General features: G+C 40.0%; 1 protein-coding gene across 5 annotated transcripts in view; it reads left to right on the top strand.

Moving 5' to 3' along the window:
• sin3aa (SIN3 transcription regulator family member Aa) overlaps nt 1-12,115 on the top strand; it is a 29,775-nt gene that overhangs the window by 141 nt on the left and 17,519 nt on the right. For 2 of the 5 annotated variants that reach the window (XM_084060641.1, XM_084060642.1), the window contains exons 1-4: nt 325-370; nt 8,578-8,795; nt 9,438-9,668; nt 10,097-10,203. In XM_084060641.1, the coding sequence (XP_083916767.1) occupies nt 334-370; nt 8,578-8,795; nt 9,438-9,668; nt 10,097-10,203 (593 nt within the window). In that variant the 5' untranslated portion in view covers nt 325-333. Of the gene's footprint in view, nt 1-324; nt 371-3,689; nt 3,911-8,577; nt 8,796-9,437; nt 9,669-10,096; nt 10,204-12,115 lie in introns of those variants that run through there. The other 3 variants (XM_084060643.1, XM_084060644.1, XM_084060645.1) reach the window with 3 other exon arrangements.

Raw genomic sequence — 12,115 nt, forward strand, 5'->3', positions numbered from 1 at the left:
AGTTTAGAGGTTAGAATTCCTAAATGAATTTTAGGGGGGGTTGTTCGCGAAAAGGGAGTAATAGACAAAAAAAATGCAAAAATAACTGGTTATTAGCCATTTAAAAAAAATCTGCATTAAGCCAATGTCATTTATCCGACTGAAAAATAAGATGGATATCATATTTGCGGTGAAGAAGTCGTAACATTTTGCCTGCAGTGTTGCATGTAGGCTTGTTTGCAAATGGACTGTAAGGGGAGGGAGTTGTGGTGTGTGTGTGTGTGTGTGTATGTGTGCGAGGCAGGTTTGGTTAGACATTTTACTCCCGAATTTTGCAAGTAAACAAAGCACATCATGTTGAAGGATCGGGGCTCTCCTTTTCTTGTGAAATGTGAGTCATTTGGGTGTTTTATATCAAAAACTAAATTACGCCGAGGGTTAATGCCGTTTGACTTTGGCATTGTTTAGTAAGGGCAACTGGACGGATTATACTCAGAAAATATGACGACTTGATCCTTCTAGGCCCCACGATTCATTGCCATGCAAAATATTTACCACAAAGTGACGAACCAGAGTTGGTCTTTAAAACATCAGTGTTTTTATTGTAAAGCCTAGTGCGAGGAGGACAGCAAAATAAACGGAGCAACCGTACTGGGGTTGGTGCCAGCCAGTGAACGACTGCATGTGTACTGTTTTGTCAATCGCCTACATTCGGTTGCCTCACGTTTGTTTGCACTAAACTTGGTAGCTAGTACAAGATGGAAAAGGAAGGTTGATCTCTCCGTCGCTGTGTGTTAAGGGCACTGGTGAAGCTGTTCAAAACGAATACCAAAACACCAAAACGCTCGCCCCAAAACAGTCGCCCCGGGGTAAATCCGGCGACCTCGGAACGGTCGCCACCTTCCTAAACGTAACGTCAGTAAACTATGACTAAACGGTTTTAGGCATAGTTTACTGACGTTTAGGCTAAACCCAACCTTATCCCTAAACGTAACCTCAGTAAAACGGTGCCAAACCCTAACCTTGTTCCTAAACTTGACCTCAGTAAAACTATGCCTAACCATAAACGTGTTTCTAACATTATCCTCAGTAAAACAAACACGAGAATGCAAGAACCGCTTTTTCGAGCGGTCTGCAAAAGAAAATGGGGGTGAACGTGTTTTGGGACGAGCCTTTCGGTAACCGTTCAAAACAATGCCTCCATTGGTCGCACAATGCAGGAGGTGGCGATTAGCCTACTTCAGTCAAGGCGAATCTTGCATGACTGAAAAGAAACGGAATCTTAATGAATTCACTTATGAGGAAAACAGGGGATGTAAAAAATAATTTAAAAAAAATGCATCCACGATTTACAACCGTGTGTTCGTTCGCGGCAGCTTTTAGGTCAGTCACTCACTGCTGCGCTTGCCTTTCTTTATTTCTCAGAGAAGGAATCCCGGGTTGTGTTTCTGACCCCGCCTCTCGTGGGCGGAGGACCGGAGGTATGGGAATGACGTTTTGCGTTATGACGCATTCGTTTAGCCCCGCCCACTAGTGTCCTCAACCAAGATCGCATGGGGCGCCAGGGGGCGGGCAGTCAGTTGCACTGTGATTGTCTACTACTTGGTTGTCAGGGAAACCACGCATCCCTGACACGTGATTGTCTCTTGCCAGGCCATCCCATCATGATGGGCCATACTTGTAAATTGCCTGCCTGATTAAATAAGGTAAACAAAACAAAAATAGATGCAGGGTAGTAACCATGGTAACCTGAAAAATAGGACGGAACAGTTTTATAATACATTTATGCTGATGAATACTACACTTTTTTTTCTCTCTGAGATTCAACCATGTCCGGATGTGTACACTAGCCATAAGCCAATCACAACGGGACCGTACCTCGCGGCTATGGGATCTGAACTGGGTTATTTTGGAAGTTCCGCCTTTTGTGGAGGCTTAAGAAATCACGAATAGTGATTGGCTAGCCACGCAGAGAAAGGGTGGTACCCTAAAACGGCTATGGAAGGCAATGTATATAATCTCCGCCCACAGGCACGTGTCGTCAAACAAACTCCAGGAAGTATTTTTGAAAAAGCCATTAAATATCACCCACACTACACACGGTGTGCAACCTTTAACTCTATGTGTGCAACATGTTAAGAAAATATAATGGGAAAATCATAATCTAACGGGATAACTAAAAGCGTATAGTTCCCCCGGGGAGCTAACTGTTTGTTTCCCAAAGTTGCTAATGTGTATAGACCAATTATTTGTTTACTAACATTGAGCCTGGACGCACAGGTGATTGTTTCACGCAATCAATTCCCAACCTGTTTCGGGGTGCACTGGTTTCAGCACACCCCAACCCCCTCTTGTGTGTGTTGGCTAGTGAGACGCGTCCTAACGAGACCTGATATAATGGGTTTCGTTGCGCGCATACTGGCTGCACGCAGCCAGTATGACGTCGTCTGTTAAGGGGTCTATTCAATCAAAGTACAGAATCCGAATGATTGTCAGTGGTGGAAGAGGTACTGTGCTCCCATTGTTTACTCAAGTAAAAGTATCAATACCACAATGCATAAATCTCTGTTACAAGTCTGGTATTCAGAATTTACTCGAGTAAATGTACAAATGTATTGACTTAGTATATGCTGAAATCTTCCATTTCATGTTTTCAAAATGTACAAAATCTGATTTGAAAATAGCTGATCTACAACCTCACAATGCATCACGATGAGACGCGTTGTGAGCGTGTAGATTTTCAAATAGCCGAAGTAGCTCTGATTCAATAGCCTAGAAGGAGTTCCCAACTAGGTTATGAATCAGAGATAGGGCTGAAGTGGTTAATGTATGTTTTGTAATAATAATCAAAATCTTCAAAGTAATTAGTAACTACATTTGTCAAATGATTGTAGTGGAGTAAAAGTACAGTATTTGTCTCTGATATGTAGTGGGGTAGAAGAGAAGTTAAAGTATTGCAAATTGTAGATAATGAAGAAAGTCAAAATACCTCAACATTGTACCTAAGTACAGTACTTGAGTACATGCACGTAGTTACTTTACACCACTGATAATTGTTATTGCAATGCACACATACATGGACAGCCTCGGTGAGCTGAGCTATATGGGCAATTTGGTGTTAGTTACTGAACAACAGTATAGAAACTTCTTATACTGGTTTACAAGTTACTGACCCAAAATATAAACACTGAAGCAACAATGTAAATCTTTGAAAAATAATAAATGTGTCTTATTGAATGTGTGCCTGTCTGTCTGTCAAGCGGTGAATGCTCCTGGCGTTCGTTGTCGCGCTTCAAGTCAAATGGGCGTAGCGGTGTGGCTGCTGCCAGGGTTGCCAGATCTGCTTATTATAATTTCCCTGCAAGATTTTATTTGAAAATAGCCGATCTACAAGCTCACAACGCATCGCGACGTGTTGTGAGCTTGTAGATCTGCTATTTTCAAATAGCTGATGTATATGTTAAAGTGCTCATGTGGCCCAAAGTTGCTTCTTTTGGGCTGGTTTTCCTTGGCCTGGTTGCTTGTTTCTCTCACAGAATCTGGCAACACTGGCTGCTGCACAACATGTCCCTGTGAGTGAAGTGTCTTAACTTCCAATCAACCCCCGAAGACCCTTCCCATTCGGGGGCGGCGACCAATAGGATTCGACAGAGGGCGGGACAAAGCGGGAGGTGACCACGCCTCCCCACAACAATCCAGCTAAACGAACGGAGATTGTTTTCCTCTCGGGGAGAGATTGTCCCGAAGCTTGGATTCTTTCTTATATATTTTTTAAACAAACAAAAAGCCACAGACAAGTTGGCGTCTGGTGTGTTTTAGGTTTGGCTGATATAAGTTTGATCTCTTAAGCTGCATAAGCGCTTATCAAAAGAATCAACAGCGACAACTTCAGCTGGCCGTTAAAGAAGAGAGAGTAAGAGAGGAGGAGGGGGTGAGTTAGAGTCCAGTTGGATTCATTCAGTTTTAAATACCTCGCCAGTTGTTTGCAAACGGTTTATGTTATGATCATGAAACATAATGAGCGATCAGAGGCAACGCTTCGCTGTTTCAGTCATAGGGATCGCGTTTGCAACCCGCGGCGAGTGAATCGGTGAAACATTTGACATCATCGTTGAAAACATTAAGCCCGTCCGACCAGCTAACAGCTAGCGTTAGCTGCATGTCTGTCGTGTTGACTCGTGTTGTTTACATTAGCTTTAGATGGCTAACGTAACGGGGTTGATTCACTCACTCCTTTAACCGTGCAACGAGAAAATAAATGTGTTTTTTTTAGTTCCACACACACACGAACGCAGTGGTGGAAAAAGTACTCTCATTTTTTACTTAAGTAAAAGTATCAATACTGCAATGTAGAAATACTTACAGTTAGTAAGTAAAAAGTCCGGAATTCTAAATTTACTTGAGTAAAAGTACAAAAGTATTGGTATCAAAATGTACTCAACGTACCAAAAGTAGAACGTACGCATTTGTGCAGAATGTCCCATTTCAAGTTTTCGAATGTGTGAAATGTATTAAAAAAATCTTAAAAATAGCAGACCTACAAGCTCACATTGCGTCGTGATGATGCGACGTAGATCTGCTATTTTCTAATGGCCGAAATGTATGGGCTGACGTGGTTATGTCTTGTAATAATAATACACATCTACAAAGTAACAAGTAACTAAAGTTTTCAAATAGTTGTAGTGGAGTAAAAAGTACAATATTTGCCTCTGAAATGTAGTGGAGTAGAAGTAAAAGTACTGAAAACTGGAAACACTCCAGTAAAGTAAAAAAAAAAGAAAAAAAACTGAAGTACTTGCACTTAAGTACAGTACTTGAGTAAATGTATTAGTTACTTTACACCACTGCATACAGACAGTGGTGTAAAGTAGCTTGGGAAATGGGTCAAAGAAGCGACACTTTTCTCGGCTGCAAGAGCGTGCACACTGTAGCACACCGTTATGACACATTCATACTACTAACTTCTTCGACAAAACTGCGTGTGGTGTAAAGTAACTAAGTACATGTACTCAAGTACACTTTTGAGGTGTTTTTTTTACTTTAGACTATGGAATATTTCCAATTTCCAGTACTTGTAACGGATATATTGCGGTATTGATACTTTTACTTAAAACATTTGAGTACTTCTCCCACCACTGGGTATGGTATGGTCATGTTGGTTGGTATGAATGAAGCCCAGTTGACACACACTGTCGTGCACTCACTCCTTCCTCCCACAAAAAAAACAAAACAAGTTTTGTCGAGAGCGTTTCTTTGACTTGTGTCTCGTTGAGGGTTTGTCAGTCAACTAAAAGTCAAAATGATGCTTTTAGTTGCTCTTCTGCAGGAGTCAGTTGCACCACCTCACGCTAAGTTCAAATTTAGCCTAGTTATGGCTTAAATGGCTTTTAAAAAAGCCATTTAACCCATTTACCCGGGAAAGTATCTGTCTTTTTTTTTTTTTTTGGCTATTCAAAAAAAGCAGATATACAAGCTCATAAGCTTATGGATCTGCTTTTTTAAAATGAATGTGAACATGTGTGCAAATCTTTAAATATATATATTTAAAAAAATATATATATTCAAATATTCTAAAATGACAGAGACACTTTCCTGGATTGAATGTGTTTAAGCTATAACTAGGCTAAGTTTGAACTTAGTGTGAGGTGGTGCAACTGGCCCCTGGCAGAAGTGGATTCTAGTATTTGCAGTATTTAGTGTAGTATTGTTTTTGTAAATGCGGGTGGGCGCGTGGAATAAGCGACGTGTTATAATAAACTCGAGGACGGGGATGCGATCGTCAGGCCACACACTCGGCGATGGACGCGTTACATAAAAATCCGCGACCTATCAAATTCTGTGAGTCGATCGGGACCAGTGGTGGAAGAAGTACTCACATGTTTAACTTAAGTAAAAGTATCAATACTGTAACGTAAAAATACTCTGTTACAAATAAAAGTCGGGAATTCAAAGTTTACTTGAGTGAAAGTACAAAAGTATTGGCATCAAAATATACTTGAAGTACCAAAAGTTAAAGTACTCATTATGCAGAATGTCTTATTTCACAAGCGTTGAGAGCTTGTAGATCTGCTATTTTCAAATAGCCGAAGTGTAATAGGGATAAGCTTGTAGATTTGCTATTTTCAAAAGATTTTTATACAATTAATGCATTTGAAAAGTTGTGAAATTGGACACTGCATAATGAGTACTTTTACTTTTGTACTTTAAGTAAAATGTTTTCATACCAATACTTTTGTACTTTTACTCAATTTCAATTTTGAATACAGCACTTCTACTTGTAAACAGAGTATATCCACATTGCAGTATTGATACTTTTACTTAAGTAACACACTTGAGTACTTTTTACACCACTGGTTATAGTCTATGGTTATAATAGTACACAACACTACATGGGAAAGGGTCTTGTTCGGCTAACGTTAGCCTGCTAGCAAACCATGATAGCGTGGAAGTGTCGCTGCCTGCAGATGCTTTTCCACTTGTGCTGCCTTGCCTGTCTGTTTGCACGGCTTTCAAAACCTAGAATAACTTGGGGTCTTCGTTTCTTTTAGGGCGGGTATTTAAAACACGTTTATAACAGCACGTTGATTCAGTTCACTCAGATCAGAACAAGTCAGAAAAGAACGTCGTAATGACAACGTTACTAAGTAGAGACTCCTTGAAATGTTCAATTTCAGTCACTGTGTGTGTGTGTGTGTGTGTGTGTGTGTGTGTGTGTGTGTGTGTGTGTGTGTGTGTGTGTGTGTGTGTGTGTGTTACACACGTTACAATTACATTATTGGGTGTTTTGGCTATTTAGTCTGCCATTTGGTGGCTGACTGTTAATATGTGTTAAATCAGGGGTGTCCAGGATCCGGGACCCGTAAGGGGTCCTCAGAGTTATTACAGGGGGTCCGCCAAATCTTTGTGTGGTGGTGAACATTAGCCGAAAAATATTTTTCGGAGAGTCGGTGTAGAGGGAAAAAGAGCAGAACAAGTACAGAGCCAAGTTAACTAAAATAATATTGATGGTTTAAAGGTTAACTATCTGAAAATACACATTAACATGAATCCAGCTATCTATAAAAATGCACATTAACATGAATCCAGCTACCTATGAATTCTATGAAAAGGTTTAATCTGCAACACAATTTTATGCAATATGTTATGGGGATCCCTGCTTCATCCCTCTCTCCCTTGGCCTGAAAAATCGTTGAAGACCCCTGTGTTAAATTGTTTGGCAGCCCCAAGGAACACCCTCAATACAGTGTTTGCTTGTTTTTTTTGTCATGGATGTTTATTACAATGTAATACTGTGCCTGTAATAATTACAGGCACCCATTAACCATAAAAATGGTCCTGGAATTTAAAGCCAGAAAAACGTACCAGGTGCATGGTTGTTACAGGCAGGGGGAATTGTGAATGGCACCTGTTCGCTGTTTGTTGCTTCAGTGTGGCTGTGAAGTACTAGTGACTAGCCTATTTAATTATACAGTATTTGACCAGTGAGCGAATGACTCATTCTCTTAGAAATAATATGAAGTTATTATATAATATATAATATTAACTATATTAAGTTCAAGTTATATGTAGTTGTTAAAGCTGTAATCCGGGACTTATTTAATGAATAAAATGTAAATTAACCAATCTGTATGATGGAAAATGTTATTAATACAATATGACTATTACATCTTCAATGTGGTTGGAGGTGGTCTCTCTACTCTCTATTGAGAAATGTAGACCCTCGGCCTGGTGTCATGAAGGGACATACTGGTTGACAATAGCCCCGCCTAAAACTCATAAGACCAATATTACCCCTGCCCCAGCAGGGATTCCCTCTTTCATGAACAGTTGATATTTGTTTTCACGCGAGAGACCGGGTGTTAAAGTTGCAATTACCTCTCTCCGTTGGGAGAGGACATACAACTTACCGATTGTAGCATTGGAAACGGAACAAGATGTGTCTTTTATATGTATATCTGTAGATAATGTTATCAAAACAAAGACTGCAATTTATCACTGTCCATTATTTGTAACGGAGCTGAATCTGGCACAACTTCTTATATAAACATTATATCATGTTGAATTAGAAAATGCAGTAAGTGTACAAGTAGGTGTCACTTTTCAATAAAACTCAAATAAATGAAACACAATTTGGACCGCATGATTAACTGTCCGTTTTTAACTATATGTAATAAACTGGCATGTCAGAAATATTTTTTTAAGGTGTCTTGACTCCTTGACTAACTAACTAAATGACTAAGTATCATTGCTGTTCCACAAGTGCAGACATTGACATTAGTTTGTTACTTTATTGCAGATTTTATTACATTTGATCAATCACTTGTCTTTTGCTGTTACAATTAATGTATTTCCAACACCCATTCCAGAAGATTAATTTAAAATTAATTATCTTTGCTCTCAACTGTTAATTTCCAAGTATTAATGGATGTGTGGTTTAATTTACTGCCATTTCTGTGTATTTTGTTTTAATGCAACTATGTGTAATATTGTGGATGCAGATCTTTATCTCTATTTATAATGGAATGATACCAAATTGGATGGATGTAACTGTTTATTTTAACAGACTTAAAATATTGACATCCTATAATGCTCTCTCAGGTGTCACAGCTCCCGTTGATTATGAGGTCATAATGAAGCGCCGACTGGAGGAACAGGAAACAGTATTTGCGTCCCAGCAGCGGCGTCTCCCTGGCAGCGTAGAGGTGTTCCAGCATCGTATCCTGGCCCCAGCCCCGCCCCCCGTCGTGTACAAGGCCGTGTCAGATAACATGCAGCCCACAGCGGGTGTCCAATACTCCGTCCCACAGGGATACCAGGTACATATTATCAATGCCACTATGACTACACACAATGCTGTTGTACTTGCATCACAGCACCAGTGCTGAGATTCCCATATACTGGGATGTGAAACCATCACCATGGATGTGGCGTTCCTTGTGTGGGAGTGTCAACAATATTATGCCGACATCGTGCAAGGTTGATTAATAACAGCCGTATCCAACAGCAAACAAATAATCACATCTTTCTTATGCTTTATTCGTAGAACCACTGCATCGGATGCACAGACTGATATACAATTGCAAAATAAAATGCAATAAACCAATACACTTCTCTTATCATTAATAGTACCACCTTTTTAAACCGTTAGCACCTGCTGTATCGGTGCTGTGTGTCAAACTTGCGAACCTTTCAGCCACACTGCTAGTAAATATTAATATTACCGTGACACTCAACTCAACAAGTGGCCTATGAGTTGAAAATGTGGCTGAAAAGTTGAGTCAAGGGACTTGAAGTTTAGATTATGTACCTTAGTTCCAGACAGCAAGTTGTATTAGCAAGTGTGTTCATGTTTTGTGAATGTTGTGCAGATTTTACCCATTTGTCTTGTTTCTCACAGAAGTCCTTCACAGTGTATAGATCACTCTCAATAAACACTGTCCCTTTCCTACCTTGAAAAGGTCTCCCTCCTTCTCCCACCAACATCTTCCCCTCCAACATGTTCCCAGGTTCCCTTGGTGTCCCAGAACAGTGGAGGTCATGGTCACAGTTCTAGCCCAGCCGTCCATGGAGGGTCACATCACCACGGCCCAGCAGTCCAAGCCCACGGCCCCTCAGTGATGTCTGGGCATGGCCACACTGCCACTCCCCCTGCCCCCACTCAAGGAACACCGCAGTTCCAGAGACTGAAGGTCAGATTTGTGTTTTTTTACAACTTCTCTATACACTAATAATAAACAAAATTTGTATTGACGAGTTGAAATATATTTCTGTACTTTAATGTTATTGAATACTGTTTCTGAGAAACTTCTTGTTTCTTTCCAAAATATCGTTGGGCATATTCCATATTAGACTGACGCTGATGAGACATGGTTTATGACTTGGTGTCACATTAAATTATTACTGGTCTACCTTAAGTAAGTCCACCTTACGGCTTGCTCAACCCATTGAGGGAGAAAAATGTGGATCAGACAAACAGAGGTTTCCTTAGTACTGTATATAGTAGGATAATATAATTGTACACCCCCTCTCTGAATAAAGACCCAAAGAGCTGTATTAATATAAGAGGAACAAATGCATTTACATTAAACCTTCCTTTGGATCTCTTCTCTGTGTGAAGGTTGAAGATGCTCTGTCTTACCTGGACCAGGTGAAGCTACAGTTTGGGAATCATCCACAGGTCTACAATGACTTCCTGGACATCATGAAAGAGTTTAAGTCTCAGAGGTAAGACATGTAATCTCGATGAGTAATTTCTTAGATTTGATGGATCTAAGAAATCAATTATTCCAATACATATTCCAATCCTTTTGCAAGTAATTGTGTACTCAATTGGTAGCTTTTTTCCCCCTCCACGTAATTCTTACATGCACCGTTTGTTTGAAACTCTCCTTGCGAGTGATGTTTTCAAACTGTTCATCTCAGTAGCACGAGCAGTGAGTAAAGACTCTGTACTCCTGCAAATTAATTGTCACTAAAGAACACATTTATTAACATGTTATGTTGTCTGCTTAAAGCCCTGTCTAGACAGCAAGAATATCAGATGTGTTTTTTACACATGTAAGAGTGCAATCATGATTTCACACTTCAGCATGAAGCGTGCAGTCTTTCTGGCCAATCTCGTCTTTTCTCTACCTTATTACTCTCCACTGGTATGTCCCATGAAGCAGAAAGCTCTTAAAATGTTTTAAAATGTAATGATAATAACTTATACATACTATTGCTGAGGAAAAAATATTAAAACTAGAAAAGGGCACTCATCTCTGCGCAAGTCTGGGTTGCAGCCAGTAGGACAGGAAATGGTGTTTCTATGACATACAGTTCTCCCTGACATGCGTCACATGGCTCACAAGATATTTTTTTTGTCCCTAATTTTCCCTAAAGTTTCTGCAACACTGAAATCTTTTGCATTTGTGGCACCCCTACGACTTTAATTGAAATCACTTTTGGCTTTGCGTTGTCGAGAGGCCCCTCAGTGTGCGATTAAAATTTGGTGCAGATCTGTCACTGTGTATATGATATTAGCAATTTGTCAAAATGGGCCCTTCTTGCAAACTTTGGAAGGCAATCATAGCCAATCAGAATGGAATATGAAAAATCGGAATGATAGCGATACAAGTTCATCACATGACTCCCTAATGGGTACCGATTTGGGTGAGTTTTGCGTCATGATCCAAGGAATCCAGAACAATTTGATTGTATAAGAATAAAGTGTCCTTTTATAAGCACCACTATGACTTAAAAAACATAGGGGTGGACCAGATTTTTAAAGAATGGGGTAAAGTGTCTTCCATGGCCTACTGTTAGTGTGCATGCAAAGTTTCACGCTGATTGGTCCAGCGGTGTCCAAGATTAGCTACTGTATACACAGACGCATACATGGTCACACACAGACAGGAGAAAACAGTCTTTGCCTCATGGCCTGTCGAGAACAATAACTGATACCCAGCTATAATTATTACTGGGCTGGATAGATGTCTATAAGTTCAATAATAACTGGGTCTCAAATAATGGTCAGGTCTCCCAATAGAAACCAGGGGTGTTATTATGTCTACATGTAGATAGATCCCTAATGAATTACTATTAGGGTTCTGGCGGACCATACAACATCATTTACAATGGCACAGCAGGATGTGCAGCATTCATAGTAACACTCACCACTAGTCCGTTGTTCTGAGTTTTGTATTTCAACAGAAAAATTGTTCTGGCTCACACTATCAAAGCCAGTAATAAAACTTGTAAACACTGAAACAAGTTTTCTGCTTTGTTATACGATAGTGTCGCTCACTGGAAATAGATGTTCTACAAGCTCACAATGTGTTGCATTATTGTGCCATGTTTTTTTTTCAAGTTTTGCTAGGTAAAACAGCCCTTTACACTGTACTTTATATCGTTACATCTCAACTACACATCTCTGGCCCGCTTTCCACCAGTTAGCAAGTTTCTTTGAACCTTTCTGGAAGGATTAAGCGGAACCATTGCACTGGTAACCAAGGATCCACAATGGAAGGCATTGATGCCTACAGCCTACAGATATATAGACCAATTATTTATTTATGCCACGGTAGACATTCAGTCATCAATGGCAGTCACAGTTTCCCGAAATAAACTTTCAGTCATTTATGAATCTATATGTAAC

Source organism: Gymnoscopelus microlampas (genome assembly GCF_963454915.1).
Source record: "Gymnoscopelus microlampas genome assembly, chromosome: 6".
In the NCBI taxonomy this organism is placed as follows: domain Eukaryota; kingdom Metazoa; phylum Chordata; class Actinopteri; order Myctophiformes; family Myctophidae; genus Gymnoscopelus; species Gymnoscopelus microlampas.